At 59.7% G+C, this 21,163-nt stretch overlaps 12 protein-coding genes across 13 annotated transcripts; 7 read left to right on the forward strand and 5 right to left on the reverse strand.

Annotated features, from left to right (window-relative positions):
* SDRG_03022 (hypothetical protein) lies at window positions 1-2,146 on the forward strand. Its single transcript, XM_008608638.1, has one exon. It carries the CDS (start codon window positions 60-62, stop codon window positions 1,692-1,694), a length of 1,635 nt encoding a protein of 544 aa, XP_008606860.1. The 5' UTR covers window positions 1-59; the 3' UTR covers window positions 1,695-2,146.
* SDRG_03023 (hypothetical protein) lies at window positions 2,129-4,007 on the reverse strand. Its single transcript, XM_008608639.1, has 6 exons — window positions 3,666-4,007; window positions 3,319-3,617; window positions 3,129-3,268; window positions 2,953-3,072; window positions 2,605-2,902; window positions 2,129-2,545 (listed from the first exon to the last, which is right to left on the reverse strand). Exons 1-6 carry the CDS (start codon window positions 3,817-3,819, stop codon window positions 2,261-2,263), a joined length of 1,296 nt encoding a protein of 431 aa, XP_008606861.1. The 5' UTR covers window positions 3,820-4,007; the 3' UTR covers window positions 2,129-2,260.
* Window positions 4,008-4,717: 710 nt separating this feature from the next.
* SDRG_03024 (hypothetical protein) lies at window positions 4,718-7,734 on the forward strand. Its single transcript, XM_008608640.1, has 9 exons — window positions 4,718-5,162; window positions 5,212-5,256; window positions 5,304-5,439; window positions 5,487-5,671; window positions 5,712-5,953; window positions 6,003-6,243; window positions 6,321-6,527; window positions 6,570-7,040; window positions 7,090-7,734. Exons 1-9 carry the CDS (start codon window positions 4,752-4,754, stop codon window positions 7,597-7,599), a joined length of 2,448 nt encoding a protein of 815 aa, XP_008606862.1. The 5' UTR covers window positions 4,718-4,751; the 3' UTR covers window positions 7,600-7,734.
* SDRG_03025 (hypothetical protein) lies at window positions 7,721-8,245 on the reverse strand (the record flags this gene model as incomplete). Its single annotated transcript, XM_008608641.1, has 1 exon — window positions 7,721-8,245. The coding sequence occupies one exon, from the start codon at window positions 8,243-8,245 to the stop codon at window positions 7,721-7,723; it is 525 nt and encodes a 174-aa protein (XP_008606863.1).
* A 200-nt stretch (window positions 8,246-8,445) lies between these two features.
* On the forward strand, window positions 8,446-10,895 carry SDRG_03026 (hypothetical protein; the record flags this gene model as incomplete). The annotated part of the gene is made up of 12 exons (XM_008608642.1): window positions 8,446-8,604; window positions 8,651-8,707; window positions 8,755-8,841; window positions 8,886-9,029; window positions 9,076-9,156; window positions 9,217-9,324; window positions 9,376-9,498; window positions 9,540-9,803; window positions 9,844-9,927; window positions 9,972-10,211; window positions 10,262-10,733; window positions 10,801-10,895. The coding sequence occupies 11 exons, from the start codon at window positions 8,446-8,448 to the stop codon at window positions 10,394-10,396; spliced, it is 1,482 nt and encodes a 493-aa protein (XP_008606864.1). The 3' UTR covers window positions 10,397-10,733; window positions 10,801-10,895.
* Window positions 10,758-11,282, reverse strand: SDRG_03027 (hypothetical protein; the record flags this gene model as incomplete). The annotated part of the gene is made up of 1 exon (XM_008608643.1): window positions 10,758-11,282. One exon carries the CDS (start codon window positions 11,280-11,282, stop codon window positions 10,758-10,760), a length of 525 nt encoding a protein of 174 aa, XP_008606865.1.
* Window positions 11,283-11,537: 255 nt separating this feature from the next.
* SDRG_03028 (hypothetical protein) lies at window positions 11,538-12,940 on the forward strand (the record flags this gene model as incomplete). The annotated part of the gene is made up of 2 exons (XM_008608644.1): window positions 11,538-12,412; window positions 12,475-12,940. 2 exons carry the CDS (start codon window positions 11,538-11,540, stop codon window positions 12,938-12,940), a joined length of 1,341 nt encoding a protein of 446 aa, XP_008606866.1.
* Window positions 12,941-13,332: 392 nt separating this feature from the next.
* Window positions 13,333-15,086, reverse strand: SDRG_03029. 2 transcript variants are annotated; one of them, XM_008608646.1, is made up of 4 exons: window positions 14,805-15,022; window positions 14,273-14,756; window positions 14,006-14,223; window positions 13,334-13,952 (listed from the first exon to the last, which is right to left on the reverse strand). In XM_008608646.1, exons 2-4 carry the CDS (start codon window positions 14,426-14,428, stop codon window positions 13,406-13,408), a joined length of 921 nt encoding a protein of 306 aa, XP_008606868.1. In that variant the 5' UTR covers window positions 14,429-14,756; window positions 14,805-15,022; the 3' UTR covers window positions 13,334-13,405. The 2 variants fall into 2 exon arrangements, with proteins under 2 accessions (XP_008606867.1, XP_008606868.1); XM_008608645.1 differs by having other exon boundaries at window positions 13,333-13,952; window positions 14,273-15,086.
* Window positions 15,087-15,738: 652 nt separating this feature from the next.
* SDRG_03030 (hypothetical protein) lies at window positions 15,739-17,439 on the forward strand. The gene has a single exon (XM_008608647.1). The coding sequence runs from the start codon at window positions 15,804-15,806 to the stop codon at window positions 17,058-17,060; it is 1,257 nt and encodes a 418-aa protein (XP_008606869.1). The 5' UTR covers window positions 15,739-15,803; the 3' UTR covers window positions 17,061-17,439.
* A 199-nt stretch (window positions 17,440-17,638) lies between these two features.
* SDRG_03031 (hypothetical protein) lies at window positions 17,639-18,744 on the reverse strand. The gene has a single exon (XM_008608648.1). The coding sequence runs from the start codon at window positions 18,722-18,724 to the stop codon at window positions 17,801-17,803; it is 924 nt and encodes a 307-aa protein (XP_008606870.1). The 5' UTR covers window positions 18,725-18,744; the 3' UTR covers window positions 17,639-17,800.
* Window positions 18,745-19,112: 368 nt separating this feature from the next.
* SDRG_03032 (hypothetical protein) lies at window positions 19,113-20,545 on the forward strand (the record flags this gene model as incomplete). The annotated part of the gene is made up of 5 exons (XM_008608649.1): window positions 19,113-19,358; window positions 19,407-19,845; window positions 19,892-20,017; window positions 20,066-20,332; window positions 20,379-20,545. The coding sequence occupies 5 exons, from the start codon at window positions 19,113-19,115 to the stop codon at window positions 20,543-20,545; spliced, it is 1,245 nt and encodes a 414-aa protein (XP_008606871.1).
* Window positions 20,546-20,641: 96 nt separating this feature from the next.
* SDRG_03033 (hypothetical protein) lies at window positions 20,642-21,127 on the forward strand (the record flags this gene model as incomplete). The annotated part of the gene is made up of 2 exons (XM_008608650.1): window positions 20,642-20,759; window positions 20,807-21,127. The coding sequence occupies 2 exons, from the start codon at window positions 20,642-20,644 to the stop codon at window positions 20,971-20,973; spliced, it is 285 nt and encodes a 94-aa protein (XP_008606872.1). The 3' UTR covers window positions 20,974-21,127.
* Window positions 21,128-21,163: the final 36 nt, after the last annotated feature.

Here is a 21,163-nt window from a genome sequence, read left to right on the forward strand (position 1 = left end):
TTTACGCTGGAAGATCGCCAAAGGTCAAAGATCGCAGAAGGTCGTGGCAGCGAAGCGGCATGGGCATCGGGTTCGGCATCGAGTGCGTCGTCTTGGCCATTGGGACGTACGCCCTTCTGCATCACTACAAGGATGCGCAAGTCGGAGCGATTGTGTCGGGCACCGTCTTCTTTAGCTGGTACGTGGGCTTTCTTGGCCTTGTGCTGCTGCCATTGGACTTGACGACGACGGCGAGCGGCCAGGACAAGGCGTATCCGCTTTTGCTTACTGCGTGGCAGCTCGTATATTGGTTTACGTTTGTACTCAGCTGGGTCGTGCTGCCCATTCTGATCGAGTTTAGCCAAAGCGGCGCGTTCAGCACGGAGCAGCGCTTGCGGCTCTCGATCAAGTACCTGCTGCGGCACTACGCAGTGCTGCTCACACTCGGGTTTGTCCTCTTCTTGTACCTTGTCGTGGTCGACCATTTCACGATTGGCGGTGTCCTTGGCCTCGTCATGACGCTCGGCAACACGTACGGTCTCCTCTGGATCATCTGCCTCCTCGGGTACGGCCTCATCAACATCCCGCGCAAAGTCTACGCGTACAGCGACCCGTCGCTGCGCTTGCGCCAGCTCTACTTTCGAGCGATCCACGTCCACGACGAGCGTGTCGAAGCGCAGTTTGTCTATGACGACGTCGTGCGCGAGGTGCGCCAGCTTGCGGCGCGCTTCCGGACGATCGAAGCCGCCACGATCATCGTATCGCCCGACTTTCAGTACATCAAGCAGTGCATCGACCACCTTATGGGGACCATCGGACTCGACACCGACGTCGAAGCGGCCAAGCCACTCAAGCGACAGACTCGGTCCAGCTACCGGTCGCTGCCCGGGCCTGCCCTGGACGACACGCTACCGACCGAGAAGGAAATCATCCATTTAAATGGGCGCGCCAAGCGTGTCCAAGCCGACCTTCGGCGCTGCGACCAGACGTGGATCGATCTGTGCTACGACGGCCAGCAGCTCCAGCTCGCAGCCCGGTCGCCCTCGCCTCTCGTGCCACTGTTGGCCAAAACGCTCACGTGCATCTGTGTCCTCGGGTCTGCTGTCATCATGTGGAGCGAAGTCGTCATGGGCGGCGCCGAGTGGCTCTCGCCGCTCCGGCTGCTACTGGCGTCGGCCGCCTCGACGCACATTCTGGTCATTGGCCTCCTGCTCTACATGGGTCTCTGCACGTACCAGAGTCTCTTTTCGATGCGTGGGTTTGGGCGACTCGCGCTGCACGGCAACCACAACTCGACCGAGCTAAGTCTCCTCACGACATCGGTGCACCAGAGCCGGCTTCAGTTTTCGCTCGGGTACAACTTTCTGCTGCTACTGAATGCGTCGACGCTCACGTCGCGCACGGCGTTCCATGCGCTCTTCACCGACATGCGGCTCATCCACTTTTTCGGTACCGACTTTAGTATGTATGCGCCGACGCTCCTTCTCGTCCTCGCGGTTTGTACGCTGCTGAACGGGTACGCGCGCCTCGTCCGGTACCTCGGCTTGGACCAGTACGAAGAGCTGCTGCATGGACACGTCGAGCACGAGGCCAAAGTCCACCAAGGCGAGGCGCTTGTCCAGCGCGGGATTGAAAAATATGCGCGGCAGTGGGCAACCAAGGCGGCGGCGACGGGCTCGGAGCTCGCGGCGCCGCTTCTCGCTGCCAACGAGTGAGCGTTATTTCTCTATACACAAGCTTTTTTACGTGTTGCAGCATGCTCGATCCGGAGCTCTTCGGAGCCGCCTCACTACATGTCTATGAGACCACGCGACCGACGATGGCTGGACGAGTTGTCCAAATTTGCTTACGAGTCCATAGTGTCCTCGAGGGCGTGAAGCTGTGACCGCTTCGGCACCAAGAACAATCAAAACGTACTGGACAGAGAGAGGCCGTACTCCATAAACACCGAGTAGTGTACTACTGCAAAGCAAGAATGACAGTGGCAGCTAGGTACGTCTACTGACTGCTGCCAAAGGCTGTGCAGTCTCCCATCACCGAGCTTCTCCCGTGGGACTCAACATGCAAACCCACCTCGCCTTGTCCCGACCTAGATGGCTAGGTTCGTACTCTGTGCCCCATCACTAAGCTTAGCCGTGAATGATGATAATGGCGAACCACATTGCCCGTGTGGTAGCGGGGTTTCTATCAATTTATCAAGTGGGTCGGGATACAGACGCACCACTATGCTTTTGCAAAGCCGACAATACACGTTGTTTGCGACGGGTATTGTTGTGTTTGTTTAGCCACTGTTGGTGTACCCACCCGCTTTGCCCATGGCGACTAAGGTCGCGCCTTGGTTTGTCGTCATGTCGGCCGACGCTGTCCAGAGCATCGCGCCGCCGTACTGGGCCGCGCCTTGCGACGCATACGCACTGAGTTGCGTGCTCGTTGGCGCCGCGCCAAACGCACAGCCGCCGAGTGTCCCGACAGGGCCGACACAGCCACCGAGAATAATTTGCATCGGATTGACCGTCTTGGTCCACAGCGTCGGTGTCGTTGTCGTCAAGTACGTGTCGTAGTCGGTCTAGTCGGTCCAAGATTGAGGCACTCTGTCGTTAGGAAGGATAGCACTGCTGGACGTACGGACGACGCGGCGTTGTACATCATGAGATTCACATGGTCGACGATACCCGCGATGCGCGGATCAAAGCAGCGCTGAAAGTCCCCCGTCGGTGTGTTGCAGTCGGGGTTGAGCGACGTCGGGAACTCGTCCCACGTGATTTGGTACGCAGGCTCGGTGGCTGCGCGTGGCAAACTGCCCAGCTGCGTCTTGAGGGCGGTGAGGTACGCGACGACGCTGGGCGCGACGTTCGCCTTCCAGTCGCCGGCCGCGAGGAGGTTGCCACTTTCGTCGTCAATGTCGACACCGTCAAAGCCAAACCTACGAGCAACTTCGTATCGCCGTGTCGTGGAGAGGCTAAACACACGCACTTTTGAACCACTTGGGCTGCGGTGGACGCAAACGTGGCGATCTGCGCGGTCGAGTTGAGCGCGACGAACGTCTGGCGCATGGTCGCGCCGCCAATGCTAATGTAGTTTTTGATGCATTTTCTAGAGACATAGCGATGGTGGTGAGGCCACAAGTAGAGGAAATTGTCGTGCAGTACGCGCGGGTCTGCGCCAAGCAGGCTTTGAGCGTCGCGTCCGAGCCCTGGAACGAGCTGCTCACGGTGCCCGAGGCTGCGTCAATGAGCGCAAAGCTCCAGTAAATATGGGTCACGTAAGCCGCGGCGCTGCTGGAGGCAAACTAAGCACGAGAAACATGCAGCTGGAAACGCACGTAGAAGGAAACGGTACCGACGAGCAGTCGACTTGGGATTCCCAAAACACGCCAAACGTCTTCTTCGGCGCGGGGCAGCTCACGCAGCTGTTGCCAACGAGGTGCGTGCCCCGGTTGGGGCAAGACCCGTCGGCCGACGTTGGGCTCGGTGATGCTGCTTTGGTGCTCGGCGTCGGCTTGGGGGTTGGCGCCAGTGTCACACTCGGTGTCGGCGCTGTGAGCGCGTCCGAGCCCGTGGTCACCGCCTGGTTGTTGTCGGGGTTAAAGGTGCCCACGGCAGCGAGAATGCCCACGATAAGCCCGGCCATCGCGAGCACTGTTGACTGCGATGAGATGCGAAGGTGGAATTGCTATTGCCGCGTACCTGGCAGCGCGGCGCGGCGAAGGCACAACGCGGACAATTGCGACTCGCGCGGCGGCAGTACGGCAGGGTCGTCGTCGTCGAGGGGTGTGGCGCGCCCACTCGTGTTGTGCAGAGGCGACGCGAGGCGTGCAAAATCGGCGCGGGGTGTGGTCATGGACGTTGTGAAGGCAAGCGAATCTGCCGTTTGAAGCTAAGTTTAGCAAGCGCGTGTTCGACAATGCGAGCAATGATGATGCCAAGGAGAAAAGGACTGGCGCGCCCGTGCGCCAAGATCTTACCGTTGTCGTGTCGCAGCGTCGCAAAGGCTAGTTTCACCCAACCACGACTCCGCGCCAAAAATTTGAATGCGCCAGCAGCAGGTATTGCCATCGCATGGGCTTGTCTTGTCCCGTGGTTGATCCGGCCTACGTGGGAGCGTCTGCCTACTAGCTCCGAGTCGACAAATCTCGAGGTCGAACGGGCAACGCTGCGTGGATTCGTGTCCATATCGAAGCAGCTCCAATGACATTGCAACACCCACCGCAAATATATGGGCACCCGCGTGTCGCGGCTGCGGTCTACGAGCGACCGAGCGATGCGAGTGAGCGTACTACTGGTAGTATCCAACACTGGAGCGACGATGACCGCAACAGCTTGCGATGGCGACCGCCTAACGGGACTGGTTTGCTTCCGGACTTCCACACGGGACCAGGCGAGATTGCATTGGCCAAGAAAAGCACTGGGCGCAGGTCACCACGCGCCTAGCGCCCTACTACAGTACTGCATGCCGCAAGCGTGTCCTCGGGTCCACGCGGCTACTCGTCAAGGTCTCTCCAGTCCACCGCTCGGTCGCCAGGCGAACCTTCAAATGGTATCGATATTAGAGCATCTATGCGGGTGGCGAGTACCGGTATAACGAGGCAGGTCGACTGGCAGGTCGGCGGCGGCGATCAGTCGATGCGCTCTCCATGTAGCAAGCGGCGAGCGGGCCGGAAACCTCTTGAGGTTTGTATGGCATACGTTTCGAGCACCTTCAAACTGGCATCCCGCATAATAATAAAATAAAATAAACAGTTTGGTTGTCCAAGATATAGACCGACGCGCACGATGGCGACGACGACGACGCTGCCGCCCCCGCCGTACATGCTCGGCGAGCGCCCGGCGCCCTTCCACGCCGGCGACGGAAGCGTCACGTTCCGTCAAGTACCGTACGTGAGCGTCCACGCGCGCATCGAGAAGGGCACCGCGGTCCGGAGGCACCTCAAAAAGTACCTCGAGTCGAGCAGTCACTCGCACTCGATGATGGCCCACGCCTTTCTCAGCGACGCCCACGTGGCCTCGATGCAACCGGAAGAGATCTCCAAGTCCTCGATGGACGACGTCTTCCGCTGCCTCCAGCGCTACAACCACACGGTCGGGACCAAGTCCATGGAGGTCGCCAAGGCGCTCTCGCAGCTCGCGTCGCCGCTCGACAACGCGGGCCGCGTCAAAAAGTGGAACAAGGACAACTACAACATCGTACGACCTCCTCGCATGCTAGCATTCGACCGACGATGATCCTGTCTAGATCCAAAAATGCGTCCAGGACGTGGCCGCGGCAGAGAAGCGCATGGTACACTCGGCTGCGAACACGACAGTGTACTAAAGAGCATGTTGTAGGAGCGCGCAATCGCGCGGCGAGACAAGGCGATCGAAGACCACGCCCACTGGAAGCGCATCTGCGAGATGAACGCCGGCGCCGTGGCCATGCAGCCCAACAACGCCGACTGCCAACGCGCACTGTCCGTCTCCCAAGGTACCGTCGACCTCCAAAGAAGCTTCTTGCAGGACCATGATCCATAGCCAAGGCCAGTGTCGCCGCCGAGGAAGAGCGCATGGGCCTCGAAGAGTACGAAGACTGCAAGAACGCTCTCCACTCAGCCATCGAGCACCGCGACGACATCGTCGAAGAGTCCACCGACGCGTCGCAGATGATGGAAGAAGACCGGCTCGAAACCATGGTGCTCATCCTGCAGCAGTTTGTCCAAGTGAGCACGCAACGCCATTACATGACTCATCGTGCGTTAGGTCAAGCAGTCGGCGCTGGCCGCGGAAATGGAGAGTCTGCGCGACCTTGCGCGCATGGTGTCGGCGACCGACCGGTCTGCGACGATCCAGCAGTATATTCTGGACCACATGCAGCCCGACATTACGCACCGGCACTCGAAAGCACTCTTCCTCCTCGAGTGGCACTGGAAATGGCATCTTGAGCGCATCGAGCTCGCGCGCAACGAGCCGGACGACTACCTCGCGCTCGAGTCGGACGCTTTGTATGAGGATGTCCGTTTCTTATTCTCTGGATCTTAGTGGTGGTACTAGGCCGTGTCTGCAGGCGAGTGGCATGACCGTCCACGACGTCGAGGTCATGAAGGACTTCATTGCGTGCTGCTTTGTCGAGCCCGACCTCTCGCGCATGATGTTGGATCCGACCAAAGTCTCGACGCGGCACCGGCGGCGGTTCGTCGACCCCAAGTCCAAGGCCCTCTACCGCATGGACACGGTGCGCAAGGTGCTTGTGGCGGCACTCAACCACCAACGCACGCACTCGCTCACGCTCTCGGTCCGTGCAACCTTCGATGATTTCGCATTTTTGAAACATTGAAACATTGATATTAATGTGGCAACATGACCATGTAGGCGCAGGGCTACGAAGCACTTGTGGCGTCGATGAACCTCCTCTTGCACGGTTGCATGGACCGCGGCGACACCAAGTGCGCCAAGAGCGTCATGAACATGGCGCAGACGTTCTATCGCGTCGAAGTGGACGGGAACACGCAACAGTACCTCCTCGACGGCGTCGTGCACCACCCGATTTGGCAAACCGCCCATTTCTGGGGCGACGCTGTACGTCCCGAGCCGTATGTGACACCGTTCGACTCTGCATAGGTTCTCATGAGCATTGGCGAAGAGCTGAGCCGGAACCCGATGGAGACGCCGTGGCACTACTGGCCGCCCGCCAAGCGCGCGTCGCTCGTGCTCTCGGTGCACAATACGGTCTTTGGCCAGCTCTCGACGTACCTCTACAACATGGCGGCGTTCAAGATGTCCAAACACCAGATCATGCAGTTCGTCCAGAACGTGGCGTTTTCGTTCGAGCTCAGCGAAGACCAGCGCATCATGCTGCTCGCGAGCGCCAACGGGCTCGACACGGCGGCGTCGTCCGACGCCTTGGCCCTCGAGGGCGGCGACGCGGCCATGTTTACGACTGCAATCTTTCCCGAATGGCGCAAGCGCGCGCCGCCCGGACGGACGCCGTTGCAGAAGATGCGCCGCGGGCTCTCCAAGATCAAGGGCATCTTCGACCAAGACTCGGCCGCGCAAGCTGCTTCGACCCAAGCGCTGCTCGCCAACGCCCAAGTACGTTGCTTATAGCATGTAGAATAGCAGCGTCGAGCTGTGAACGTAGAAGACGAGCGAAGTGTGGGAAAGCCTCTTTGGCGACGACCCGAAGAAGGCGCTGCCGCCGAGCGACGCGATCGAGTTGACATCGAACGCGCACGCGCTCTCGACGCCGTCGCTTGCCCGCGTCGAGAGCGAAGACGAAGGCAGGAGCAGCCGGGTTCGACGAGACGACGAGATGCGCCGGCGCGACAGTCGTCGGGGCCGACCACAGAGCACCAACAACTTGCACGAGTTACTGCAGGCCGAGGCCAACTCGGACACGAGCAGCATGGCGCCGTCAACCTCGCCGTGGATGCCGTCGGCGCGGAAGAAGACCCGGCCGGCCAGCGAGCGCTTTGCCCACGACGAGCGGTTCAACGACACGACGCTACTGCTGCCGTCGGCAGCACCCGCGTCCGTGCCGGTGCTGCATCACCGTGAGAGCGTCGATGCGACGCCCGCCCCCAAGAGCTACGATGCGCTGTCGGGCGTTGCGGCCATACGAGCGCGGTTCGAGAAGCGCGGGTCGTCCTAGTATCGCTCGTCGGCTTCATCCACAACGCTGGCGACAAGACGGTGGGTGAGGCCGATGAGGATGAGTTTGATGAAGGGAATGGTCGTGTGTGCGTAGTTGTTGTAAGCTTAATGGGCGTTGTCTACTTGGTCGTCTTGCCAATGTACTTGGTGGGCATGCTAAACGCGGTGGCGCCGGCGCCGTACTGGAAGAGGCGGCCGCAGACGGGCATGACGTCCCACTTGAGCTTCAGAGTCACGTCGGCGCCGCGGAGCTCGTCGTGCTGGTCGGCAAGAAAATACTTGACGCCTTCGTCGGTCCGGCGTAGCATCGCGTCGTCCTTGGTCGGGACGATCGCGTCCCAGATGACCACCTCGTTCTTGGCGTTGGACGCGCTTGCATACTCGGCAACAATGTACACAAATAGCTGCTTCGTGTTCCAGTTGAAGACCGAGCGCAGATCCGCGTCCAAGTCGAACGAGAGCACGGCCTTCTCGGTGCGGTCGCGGTACTTCTTGAGCGAGTGCACCGTGTTGAGCGAGAGCGTGTTGATGACCGGCGACGGCTCGTGGAGGTACGTGGTCAGCGTCGTCAGCGCGCACATGATGGACATGGCGGTCATCGCGAGCGTGAAGAGCGCGTTCGCCCGCGTCCAGATCGTATGCATGCTCGTCTCTCGATCGCTCGCAAGCCCAACTGCGGTCGCCCACGTGGCCCGTACATCCGGATACCGTGCCAGGTCATCCGGTTAACCGCGCCACCTGCGGTTTCAAAGACTTGCCGCACGCCATTTTACCACAGGATCGCGATCCGAGAATCGTCGGCAAGTTGGGTGTTTTTCGATCGTTCGGTTTCAGCACAGCGAATATGGTCAAGTCCAACGACAGGCCGGTCACCGACTGGGTGGATGCAAGTCCCATCTCGATGCAAGCCACAGGCATGGAGGCGGCAACACGCATGGAGGGATCTCGGCTGGTAGACCACGTCGCCGCTCGGCGTCGACTGTCGCCGTGGATGCGCGAGCTCGTAGGCACGAGCTGGGCGTGATGGCTACATGAGGCGCCAAGCGTAGGTCCTGCTACTCGCCTCTGGCGACGTGACTGCAGACGTGGTTTTGCGCACCATCGATGTACTCTTTGTCGAGCGCCGAACGACCATGTCCAACGCGCGACGTAGGTGGAGGTCGCGACGACCGTCCCTCTTGTGCCATCAACTGCAACGTCGCCGGTCTTTATCGCCCTGCAAGAGCTGCTCTTCGCTTCCGTATCGGGCCATGTTCATCTATTGTATGCATACAAGCCTTGTAGATCGGTCAGCGCTGGGCCCCCGAGCTGCTCTGGAGAGGCCTCGTCTGGCCTCTAACGACAACGATGGTGCCACCCGCAGTCCGCAAGGAGCTGCAGGCGCTGATACACGCCCACGGCTGCACCGTCCTTCTCCCTCTCTTGCTCGTAGCGTCAACCTTGCGTTCTATAGCCTCTTCACACTAACCTCTAGTCTGTCCTTGGTGCCCTTGGCATCTCGTCGGCGCCGCCGACGTCCGATGACCTCGATGGGCTCCTGGAGACGCGCGCTAACGTACGAGACTTCAACGCATCTGCCTACAATAAGGTCTTAGGTTGCTATCCTGCGCGTTAGGCGCATCCACTGCAGTGGGCCATTATCTGTGCCGCATTGCCTCGAAGCCGCCAGGTCCAGCAGCAGTACCGCGCTTGCTACGTCGCAGCCTGCGATCACACCTTTCACGTATGCACCGTCGACCGCTCTCACGTTATACCAAGTGTCTAGCGCTACAAGACCGTTGGCGAAGTGCAGCGCTACCGCTACGTGGGCTTTGACGTCGACGGAACGTTGGTGCAATATCGCACGGAGCGCATCCTCCGCGACTCGCTTGCTGCCATTGCGCGCCGCCTTTTGCTAGTACAATGCGCCGATAGATCTATACCATTAGTCACGGGTAGGTCTACCCGACGCTGCAAGGCGTGTGGCCGCCACGATGGCTTCCCGCCCTCGCCCAGCGCTCTGTCGCAATCGACGTGGATGCAGGTGATTTCATTGTCCTCGGAGACGACGGCAGCTCGATCCTCGGCGCCTTCCACGGCTCGCGCGAGCTCGTCGATATCAACAACCTGCGCTTCTCGACACTGGTATACATGCACACGCTGCACGACGTGGTGTTCGCCCCGCTCTTTGCGTGGCTTGTCGACGCCGTGGACAGTGGCCACGTACTGTATCCTCCAGCAGCTTCTCCTCATGCGGCGGTAGCTCTCGAAAGCGTCCCTGACGTACGCGTCGCTGGCCAGCAGCGTCCGGCTCGTGGCCTACCAGTACAACGCCCAAGAATTCGAGGTACTCGACTTGGTCACACACATGTACGCTGAGAAGGGTGGTAGCCCGCCCTTGTCGCGACGCCAGCAAAGTACATCGTTGTGGCCAAAGCCACGGCCGCGATCATCAAGCAGCTTGCGACGCGCCACACGCTCTTTCTCATCACCAACGGGACATGGGAGCATGCGAACCACGTGCTCACTTTCGCGCTGGGCGGCGCGTGGGAGCAACATTTCGCGCTAGTCGTCACCGAAGCGAGAAAAGACTCATTCTTCACCTCACGACAACCTACGAGACCCTTTCAGGTATGTTGAGAGTGCCATTTGGTGCTTAGTTAAGCCTGGCGATGGCGTAGCACCTGCGGCCGGATGGCAACCGCTGTCCGGCACCGAGCCCGTTACCTCTGAGTGGTCGCTACTGTGGTGGCCATGCGAGCAGTCTGCACGCTGCATTCGGTGTTGCCCCGAATCAAGTAGCGTACGCCCTGTAAGCTGCAGACCTTTCGAGGTGGTAGGTATGCTATGTGGGCGACCACCCCGTTCAAGACGTCGAGCTGCCCCGTGCGTGCGTTGGCTGGGACACGATCGCGCTCCTTGAGGAGCTGCGCCCGTATGTACGCTCCTGCTGGCTGCCATATGCGCCCTATCCGAGATGAGGTAGAAACAAGAGCCGGCGCGATGGTCTTGGCTCTGTCGCCGGCATAAGACCGCGCCGGACCCGGCGACGCCACACCAGCTGTGCTACGTGCGCGACGTCCAAAGCGCCGTGGGCGCGCGCCTTCTCGCGTCCAGCGTCATGTGTATCGGTTCGATTGACGAGTTACGACGGTATGTCTAACGAGATATGGTCGTTTACTTGGTGAGTTCCTTGTTCATAAACTTTCGCTTCGCAAAGAGCATCCACCACTTGCTTCGCGAGCCGTCGACGTACACGAGCTCGATGAGGCGCATCGCGAGGGTTTCGCGGAGCTGCTTGAGGTACCCGCGCGTCGTCTCGCCCTCGGCCATGTTGGCGGCCATCTTGACCATGCCGCCGAGCGGGAAGCTCGACTCGCCGGGAATCGCAAAGCTGTCGGCTGCGACCTGCGACAGCTGGCGCTGCGCATCCGACTTGGAGCTGCAGCGCTCGAGGCGCTTGAGGCACATGTGCGTAAAGAGCGTGCCATAGACAAGGACACGGTCGGCGGCACCCTTGATCTCGTAGTTGGTGAAGAGCACGTTCGCCCGGAAGAGCGTCAAGATCTCGTCGACAATGTCTTCCTGGTCCTCGGGGCATGGCGGTGCGGGCCCGCGGGTGCGACTCTTGAGCGGCAGAAGCGCGAAGCCGCAGGCCTCGGCGCATGGCAGCTCGTTGTACGCGGAATGATACGCTGGCATGATGGCAGCCTCTTGCAAGATGACGGAAGGAAGCGGCGAGCGCCGAATTAAAATACCGTGGCATCACAACTTGCTGTTTGTATGTATTTTAAAAACCGCGTCCATCGACCCCAGGGCTTGGTCGCACTTAAGGGAGTAAAGCGTTTCGTCCGGATAAAGATTTAAGAGCGACTAACTAAACACATGGCTAGTCGATTGATAGAAATAGGTCGTGGACGGTTTAGTCGATGAAGCCCAGCGAGCTCTCGCGGTAGCATGCCCCATGCACTGCTCCAAGTCGACCTCTTGCACCTCATTGCGCGGTACCTACCGACGCGCGATGCGTTCCTGTCGTTCATACGCGCCCTGCCACACGACTGCTTGGGCTACCCGCTCCAGTGCTGGCGCGAGCTATCGACGCGCATGCCACTGGACGAGCTCTGGCCGCGGCTCCAGCTGCCCGCGCGCCTGCGAGACGACGACATTGCGCTCTTCCGCGGTGCGTCGCTTGTCTTTTCACATGTTGTCCTCTCGCAGCCGTTCGACCTCGCGCTCTTGCGGCGCTGTGTCCAGCCACACGCGCAGCTCCAGCTGCTCGCGTCGAGCCTTCCGCCCGCGCCGACGCCCGCCTGGTACAATGCGCTCGCAACGTTCTCCATCGCGTCCTTGCAAGGTGCTCGCCGCAGCTGCGACGGCCTCGCATCGGCGCTGCCGTTGTTCGACGCTCTCTGTGCACTTGACCTTGGCCGCACCGAGCCCATGACCAAGAAGCAGCAAGGCCACTTGGTGACCGCGCTCGAGACGGCGCTTCCGGCCCTCTTGTCGCTGCGATTGCGCCATGACGAGCTAGCAAAGGAAACACTCGGCGCATTGACGGCCTGGATCGCGACGCGTCCCGTACGTGGCGTGGGGCTTGTGGGCTCTGGCGACGCCGCGCCGCGCGCACTGTGCGCCGCACTGCACGCCAGCAATACACTGCACGTACTTGATGTCGAACAGAGTCCATTGGGGCTCAAGATCTGCCGCGACGTATCGCCCGGCCATTGGCCGACCTTGACGGTCCTTCGACTCTCCGCGTGCGCGCTCACGGCCCGCAACGTCAAGAAGCTTTTGCCGGGTCTTCCGACGCAGTCACTTCGCAAGCTCGACCTGTCGGACAACCCATTGGCGACAAGGGCCTCCAGCTGCTCCTCGAGTGGCTGCCAGCGAGCAGCGTGCACTACTTGCACTTGGCCAACGCGGGGTTGACGCCCAAGGGACTCTTGGCACTCGCTTCGATGCTGCGCCGGCCCTCGCGCCTCACGACGTTGTACTTGGAGAACGAGGCCATCGACGATCGGAGCCTCGCGCGGTTTGTGAAGCTCATTGCGCAGTCGCCGACGTTGCAGTATGTAGCGCTGTGGCACATGGTCGTCGGCGTTGAGAGCGCCATGGACATGGTCGAAGCGCTCTACCACAACCAGAAGCTCGAGGTCGTGCTCTTGGGCTCGAGCGCACTCTCGGCCCGCGCTGCGCAGATCGTCGACTCGTGCTACGGCGTGCGTGCGACGCGCTTCTTTGTTACGGCGCCGCCGCTCGCGTCCACGCCGCTAAACATTCCTGTTCTGCAAGCGGCGCTGGACAGTGCAGTGAACCAACGCAAGCGGTCACTGCCGTCGTGTGCGTGGGCCCACGACTAAACGACTAAAGTACATGTAGGTACTAGTACTCGATAGACCATAGGAATAAGCGGTTGTGTCTCGATCTGCCCGCGATGGTGAGCTCCTATCAGTGCCATTCGCCCGACGTCGCGCTCTATGCTGTCGGTGCAACAGAGCTATCGACGATGCCATTGCTGGCCTGTTCTGTACAGCGGTAGAGCTGTAGAATAGGACCAAACTCCGTCCGTCCGTCGGTCCATCACGCAGCGCCGGCGTGTACGCAGACCAGAGGCAGCGCCAAGAAGCGACCGCTCTCCGCTTTCACGGCGCGCGGTCAAGTCGACTGCCGTCCAGCGTAGCCAAAGACACCTGGGCATGGCATCAGGGTTAGGGTACGACGCCTGCGATGTCGGTTGTCGGCGAATCGGACCCCGATGTACTTGAATGAATCCCTAAGCCAGTGGCTTTGCGTCGCTCTTCTATGATTGGTTATGACACGCTCGATCACAACACAATGTTGTCAATAAGGCGGCACGCGCCGACCTTGACGGCCACCGAGATCACGGCGCCTTGTGTCGTGTCGACGTCCACAAGCTCTTCCATGGTCGCTTTCGAGCCAATCGAAATGTACTGGATCTCGCCCACGAGCGGCTCCGTGCGGTAGATGCGCTCAATCGTCGCGCGGAGCGTCGCCGCCGGCAAAGTCGCTGTCGTCGCCGCGTCAAAGTCGGCTTTGGCCTGGCGCAGACCAGCGTAGAGAATGCTGGACGCGACACGCTCGTCGGGCGAGAGGTACTGGTTGCGCGTCGACATGGCGAGACCGTCGTCTTCCCGCATCGTGTCCATCACGCGAAGCGTGATCGGAAAGTTGAGGTCTTCGATGAGCCGCTTGATGACGACACATTGCACCGCGTCCTTTTGCCCAAAGAACGCGTGCGTCGGAGACACGATGTTGAAGAGCTTGGCGACGACCGTCGCGACGCCGCGGAAGAAGCCGGGCCGGCACTGGCCTTCGGGCACGTCGTCAAAGCCAACGGGATCGACATACGACCTACAGGCGACACGTGGACATGAAGTGCGTGGGCGCGGACGGAAGGCTAGTACCGGTGGTCGGGCAGATACATGGTGGCTGTCGTCGGCGCAAAGACGATGTCGACGCCCTGCTCCCGCAGCTTGGCCATGTCGGCTTCAAACGTGCGCGGGTACTTGTCGAAATCTTCATTCGGGCCAAACTGCGCCGGGTTCACAAACACACTCGAGACGACGACGTCGCACGTGGCCTTGGCCTCGGCAATGAGCGACATGTGCCCGGCGTGGAGGCCCTACGACGCGGCTACGTTCATGCCCACGCAGGTCCTCGTCACCGCGTACCCCCATGGTCGGGACAAAGCCGACAGTCGCGCCCGCTGGCACCGCAGCCCTCGCCTGGCGGAAGGACGCAATGTCTTCGCAGATTTGCATCGTCGATGCGCGGCGCGTGGCAAGGCGCGAGGCCATGCGCGCAGTCATCTTGGTCAGCATCGTCATCGCTCCGGACGAAACTGCATCAAATGTGTGGTGCGTTTGGCATGCCACAAAGAGGACCACATTGCCGATTGGTGACGAAAAGGGGTACAACCCACTTTCAACAGCGTGCAGCTCTCGCCCCAGCGAATGCAGTCCGTAGCCCAAGCACCGTAGCCCCAGCGATATATACCGGTATACGATCTTATAGCTGATCGTCGTGGCTGCCGTGTTTTTTCGTTGAACGAGCGCCGCGTCCGGATATGCATCGAGGACATGGCGTTGGGAGCGCCCTTTGCTCGTTGCAGCGTGAAGGGTTGAACGACGACTACCAGACCAGTTCCAATACTACCTATTTACCAGTAGTCCTGAATCCAGTCACCTCGCTCAAGTCTCTTGCCATATTTTGGGACCTCGCCTTGGCCTCTCGCTCGACTTTCAACGATCACCAAGATCATGCCGCTGAGTCCGACGCTTGCAACTTCAACCAGAAACGTTTGTTCGAAGGCGGCGGTTGGCTGCTTGGATCGCGACCGAGATGAGACCTCTCGGAAGACGACGAACAAAAGGCGTCAAGGTATAGTATGCAGCGTCGTCTTGCTGCGTGGAAGATGCGAGAACGCAACTTGCGAGCGACTGCAGTGTCCCACGGAGGACGGAGACACACGTCGCAGCCCCAGTCGGTTGAAGTTACACTGTACGACGACGTTGTCATTTTTCACCATTTCCCACCGTGTGCATCGCGTCGTCCATTTTTTGTAAAATAGCAAATTGGATTTCGCCGAATTCGGCACGGAAGCATGGACCGTCATAACACATAGGAATACCAAAAGACTGGACATTGTCCCACAGAGTCGCGTCTCTCAGGCAATATATCAAGGCGAGAGCGAGCAACCACGGGCTTGCAACATTTATATCATTCTTTATCGTTTCGGGCGTGCGCTGGTGCGGGTTCGTTGCGTCAACAGTGGCTCTCAACAGTGGCCAATGCAGTATCCTTGCTTTGGGGGCTTAGAACCAGGAACGAGAGAAACGACTACGAAAGTTGTTGAATCCGCCGTACTAACGTTAGTAGTAAACAAGTGTCGGTAGCGCACGTCGTTGGTGCGGCTACAGACAGTTGTTGACGTCGCTTCTCGGCACGACATTCCATGCTCCATGCAATCTTGATGCTCAGGATCTGCGGAAGCAAGACGCGGGATGAGATCGGGTTGATTGGCGTCCTTGATTTGCCTTGGTCGTTTTCAAATTTTCGCAGCGCATTTCGATCCGGAATAGTTTCCCACGTGGATTTATCACGTGCGTTTTTCACGTCCGAATTTCAGCAAATCAAAAGCGTTTGCAACATTAGAGGAGCGTTTTGGCATTTTCGCTCCAGCCACCAAGCAGCAGGAGCAGCATGTTTGGCGGCGAGTTCACCAAGGTCAAGGCCATCGCGAGCCTCCGGCCGGCCGACCACATCGCGGTGTGGGACCTCAGCCGATGGCCCATCAAGTACCAGCACCATGGCATCGTCTGGGCGGCCGGCGACTCGGAGGACACGGTGCAGATCTGCCACGTGTGGAGCCCACTCGTGGGCTACCGCGAGGCGCAGGCCGACTCGTGCTTCCGCATCTCAACGCTGCGCGAGTTCCTCTACAACCGGTCGCTCTCGAGCCTCCGCGTCGTCGAGTACCACACGAGTAGCCTCCGCGAGCTCCTCTCCAAGTGGGGCGAAGTCCATTACACGCGCGCGGACCTGCCCGAGGTCATTCTTGCGCGCTGCAAGTTTCTCATGGGCCTTGGCAAAGGCGAGTTCAACATCTTCAAGCAGAACTGCGAGCACGCAGCCCACTGGTGCATGACGGGCGAGCAGTGGTGCAAGCAAAACCTCACGCGCGCCAAGGGCCGCGTGCCCTTTGAACACATGGTGTCACCCGAGCAAGTGACCGCGCTTGACGACGAGATTGACGCGATCAAGATGATCTCCAAGAGCGTTGTCGACAAGACGCTCGCGCTCAATGGCCAGTCCGTCTACCTCCGCGTCCTCGGCGCGACCGAGGCGTTCCTGACCATCCTCCCGAACGGGTACCTTGGCGTGACCGACTCGCGCGAAAACGCGTCGGCCTTTACTGTCAGCACGTCCTCCAAGATGTACAACTCGATGAAGGTGAGCTTCCAAGTCGGCGGCAAGCACATGTACAGCCGCAGCACGATCTCGTGCTACCGCCAGATCCACATGAAGAAGTACAACTTCTGGCGCGGCCGCCCCGGCATGACGTGGGAGCTCTCGTCGAACGGGTACATGAAGAGCATGAACCAGCACCGCCGGTACATTGGTCTGCGCTCCGACAACATCTTGGTCGACGTGAGCATGCGCGGGGACGCGGCGCGCTTGGAGCTTGTGCCGCTCGACGATTCGCAAGCCGCGCCGGCGCCCTACGACGCGCAGATCCGTAAGCTGCCATCGTCCAAGGCATTTGAGCTCGCGGTGCATAAGTCGATGCGCAACCTCGAGGCGCGCCGGAGCGGTCGCAAGCCCGAGGGCGAGACTAGCATCGTCGAAGGCGACGACGAAGACAAGGAGGACGACGAAGCAGCCACGTACAAGGCGTTCCCGAGTCCACGAGCTGCGAGTAGCCCGAGAGCGGCCCTCGGGCACAAGACGTCCATGTAAGAAAATCACTGCCGCTGTCATTGGGAATCAGCGCGAGGACCAACCAGAGAAAGACCGCCAAGATGCATGACGACGCAAAAGCAATCTGCGTCTCTACACCCTAACTAACCTCACACACTATATAATGGGTTTGGCTGCGAAAGACCTTGCAGAGACCCAAGGGGGCGATACGATCCACAGGTCTCCCTCGATGGTTCGCAGCACTTGCACGACGCCCGCCTGCTGCGGACGACTGTGCGATGGCACTCGTACACGAACACTGGTGGCGAGCGTTGTCGAAGCTTACAGCTTGAAACTAAGATCTTAGATCACTGATCTCAAATGCGATCTCAACCCGTCGACAGCGGCGCCACTCGCGTGTCGAAGTGTCGAGCTAAATGTACAACCTAGTACGAGTTAGCATTGAGCGAATGGACCAGACGGTGCTGACATCGAAGCCAGGTGTGAGGGATCTGCGTGCATGACAGGTGCAGTCGACGAGCAGCCTCGTTGTCTCGGTCTGTGCTAGTCTATGGACTGCGAATGTCAGAGCGATTCCTGCACAGAGCTACTCTAAGATATCGCCGAGCGATGCAGTCTGTACACAAAGACACGACCACATTCTCATTCGATGCAGTGCTTACACAACGCGATGTCAGACGGGTGCCATGGCAGCGTACGTCGTGCGGGGTCATGGGCTCTTCGAGCACAGATTACTTGGTGCTCGATAGAGGTCGACAGCTCGCTTCTACCCAACGCTGTCAGTCCGTTCGGGTTGAAACACTTCTTGTCGACACGACGACAGTTGGCGCGTTTGGCGACGGTGACGCAGTGTCGACCTTGACCTCGACCTTGACCTCCTCGGACTCGTGCTCGGGCTCGTGCGGGCGCCGGTGGTGCATCAAAGTGACCAAGTCGCCTTGAAACGGTGCTGTCTGGCCGCGCCATCGGTTCGCCTTGGCCTTCGAGTTGAACGACAAGACGACATGGCGAGCGTCGTCCGAGACCCACGCCGTGTGGACATCGTCTCGGAGCGCCCGACACAAGTCCGCGGCGGCCGCATCTTTGGCGCGCTTTGGCCGAATGAGCCGGCAGAGCGTCGCGGTGCCCATCGATAGCTGCAGGTTCGCGCCCTGTGGCACGTCAAACTGCACGTGTCCGTAGTTGTAGCGCATGTGCTTCCAAAAGCGGGCGAGCGCCGTGGGCTGTAGGATTTGGTACAGAAACTCTGGCGGGCAGTCGAGGGGCAGCGAGCCGTCGAGCACACACGAGAGGATCTTGGCTTCATACGGCGTCGCGCGCCGCCAGTTGTCAAGGCGCGCAGGCACGGGCACCTTGCAGTACTGGTGCATCTCGAGCAGCGCAGGGTCCGTCGGCACGTCACGATGCTTGATTTTGGGCTCTCGGGCTTTAAGTTCGCGGACTTGATCGATGAATAGAAGCGGTTCTTTCGCGTCGAGTCCTTTCGCCTTGGGCGGGCGTGACGAACGGTGCGGGCCTTTGGGCGTGCACTGCTTGCCCGCGGGCGGGCGCTCGGAGGTGTCCGCCACCGTGTCGCTGCTTCTTGGCTGCTCGGTCGGCGGGTTGCGCTTCTTCTTGCGTCGGCGACGGCGCCCAGTGGTGTCTGGGCGACGCGGCTGCTCGTCGATCGTCACGCTGCCAGCAATCTCACAGCCCATCTGCATACAAGTGCGCGACTTCCGGCGAAATTTGCAAAATGTCACGAGAACCACTTCAACAAAACGAGACTCTTGTACCGTACGTACATCATGGTTTATAAGGCTGGGGTACCGCTCTCCGATCTACTGATCTAAGAGGACAACTAGAGTACCCTTTAGCGCAAAAGTGGTCGCCTATGTGTGCACCATGATCTTTGTGCTGTCGTGAGTGTCATCCGACGGGCAATATGCAAAATGTCATTGCATCTGATGACAGCAACTGTACTACCAATTTACCAAGTTTGTACTACGTTGCTAGACTCGATAGTAGAGTGCACACTGTGCGCTAGCGCACATCGTTGCCTGGGCCAGAATTGCGACGAGCGTTTTTGAGCCGAAACGAACCAAAGTTGTCATGTCCGTCGACGCCAACCCGCTGCTGCCGCTGCAGGTCGCTTTTGCTGCGCTCCTCGAAGCCTCGATCCACCCAGCAATCGACGATGAGCTCGTTTCGTTTGGGACCACCGATCAAGCAGCGCTTCGCCGCGCGGTCGAGTGCCTTCCGCCCGCGGGAGCATCGACCGCACTGCTTGCAACGCTGCAGTTTGTGTGCCACGCTCGCGCGATCCTCTCCGTGTGCAGCAACTACATTGACCAACACGTAGTATCTTGCCATGGCTCCATTGAGTAGCATTCATTGCGTTTGTAGAGTGGACCGCACGAAACCATGGCTCAGCTCGCGCGGCTGCTGCCACCGACAGAGCTAGACCATGGGAGCCGCGACGACGACGGTGACGACGACGCGGACGACGAACTCTTTTTGTCTCCGAGAAATGAGCCTGCAGTGGTGCCATACTGCGCACCACAAGCACCGCCACCTCGAAGCGTCCCACCTTCATGGTTGGATCGATTGCGAGAGCTTTGGAACCCCAACGAGACCGACGAGGCGACGGACGAAGAGATGACGATTACGTCACCGACGACCAACAATGACGACAACGAGACAGCAAATGTCACCAGCGCAACGCCGCCCGTTGCCCTTCCTCTCCACATTACGACGACCATTGCGTCCATGGTCGACGAGTTGTCCAATCTCAAGCTCCAGCTACATGCACTGGAAGCGTTGGTCACCTACATCACCTCAGCATGTACGTACATCATCACCTAGCTTCTTCACTGTCGTGCACTTTTTAGCACATGGGGACAGCGGCGCCTTGTATGCGGACCAGCGGGTGCTGCCGTGTGTACTGCACGCGATGCGAATGCTCGCAAATAGCAAGCGGGCGCAACTGGCGGGTCTCTCGCTCCTCGGCAACCCAAGTTGGAAGCAACATTGCAGCACGCGTCACGACGATTATGATGATGTAGGTTTGGGCGCGCTGCCGGCGCACGCGTCGACTCAAGACTGCCGGCGAAGCATCCTTGGGGCCATGCTGCGCTTCCCCGCACACCCACCGCTGCAAGGTCTGGGGTGCTTGGCCCTTGCCAACTTATGTAAAAATTCAAGCGGTGTCCTCGACACGGTGGCGAAAGGCGGCGTTGACACGGCGATTGCTGCCATGAAGCGCTTTCCGACCGACCCGACAGTACAATCCTCGGGTTGCTGGCTTCTCGCTACGATATGCGCCGTGGACGGTTTGCTTGTGCGTGATGATCCTGTCGTTGATGGTGACGACGCTAGAGGAAATGCAATACGCGGTCTTGGACGCCGGCGGCATGGCAATCGTCGAGACGGCAGCGCGCTCACTGCCCGACGACCCGCGTGTCCATGATCACGCCAAGATGGCCCTTGACGGAATGCTGCAGAAACACCCGAGCCGCGACACGCCGCAGTGCCTTCTCCAATGATAAAACCGCGCAGGTTGCTCGAAGCGGCTTCGCGGGCCTTCGTGGATGCCACGTATGTGCGATACCATTGGTTAAAAATATAATTGTTTTCCACCAATGGCCTTTGAGATTGCGCACAAACCTGTCAATGCGGCCATTCCCGCAAGCATGACCAAGAACAACGTCGGCAAGTACGCGGTCGCGGGCTTCTTGACCCTGACGACGGCCACGATCGGTACGCGAGGCGCGCATTCGTCCGGTCTCTTGACACATGGCGTGTAGGCTTCATTCACGTGTACCTGCCATACTACACAGAGCTCGGGCAGCAAGTGCACGACCGCGCCGCCTTGAACCGCGAGCGCGGTGGGTCGGGCGAGACGTCGCAAGTCTCGGGCTCGATGTGGAAGAACATGCGCCAGCAAGTGCAGAGCCAGAAAGAGTCCAAGTAAAGCGCAATAGACGACCCGCAACTTGATATGCAGCTCGTCGACACTCATGACCATGATGAGCTTTCGGCGCCAATGTGGGTTGCGGCGGGCGTGCCGCTACGCTGTACGTGCAACCTTGGTGACGGTCCAAACAACGATATTCGTATCAACTCCAGCTGCGACTAGAATGCAGCAACTACATGTGTTGGTG

This window comes from Saprolegnia diclina (genome assembly GCF_000281045.1).
Source record: "Saprolegnia diclina VS20 unplaced genomic scaffold supercont1.7, whole genome shotgun sequence".
Lineage (NCBI taxonomy): Eukaryota > Oomycota > Saprolegniomycetes > Saprolegniales > Saprolegniaceae > Saprolegnia > Saprolegnia diclina.

Coding starts and splice junctions, on each gene's coding strand:
- SDRG_03030 (XM_008608647.1), top strand. CDS start 15,804: ATGTTTGGCGGCGAGTTCACCAAGGTCAAGGCCATCGCGAGCCTCCGG.
- SDRG_03023 (XM_008608639.1), bottom strand. CDS start 3,819: ATGACCACACCCCGCGCCGATTTTGCACGCCTCGCGTCGCCTCTGCAC. Junction 3,269..3,318: donor CCCAAGTCGACTGCTCGTCG/GTACCGTTTCCT, acceptor TCTCGTGCTTAG/TTTGCCTCCAGCAGCGCCGC. Junction 3,073..3,128: donor TGCTTGGCGCAGACCCGCGC/GTACTGCACGAC, acceptor CTATGTCTCTAG/AAAATGCATCAAAAACTACA.
- SDRG_03029 (XM_008608645.1), bottom strand. CDS start 14,428: ATGACGATGCTGACCAAGATGACTGCGCGCATGGCCTCGCGCCTTGCC. Junction 14,224..14,272: donor GCTTTGTCCCGACCATGGGG/GTACGCGGTGAC, acceptor GCCGCGTCGTAG/GGCCTCCACGCCGGGCACAT. Junction 13,953..14,005: donor ATGTATCTGCCCGACCACCG/GTACTAGCCTTC, acceptor TGTCGCCTGTAG/GTCGTATGTCGATCCCGTTG.
- SDRG_03024 (XM_008608640.1), top strand. CDS start 4,752: ATGGCGACGACGACGACGCTGCCGCCCCCGCCGTACATGCTCGGCGAG. Junction 5,440..5,486: donor CGCACTGTCCGTCTCCCAAG/GTACCGTCGACC, acceptor CATGATCCATAG/CCAAGGCCAGTGTCGCCGCC. Junction 5,954..6,002: donor GCGCTCGAGTCGGACGCTTT/GTATGAGGATGT, acceptor TGGTGGTACTAG/GCCGTGTCTGCAGGCGAGTG.
- SDRG_03031 (XM_008608648.1), bottom strand. CDS start 18,724: ATGCAGATGGGCTGTGAGATTGCTGGCAGCGTGACGATCGACGAGCAG.
- SDRG_03022 (XM_008608638.1), top strand. CDS start 60: ATGGGCATCGGGTTCGGCATCGAGTGCGTCGTCTTGGCCATTGGGACG.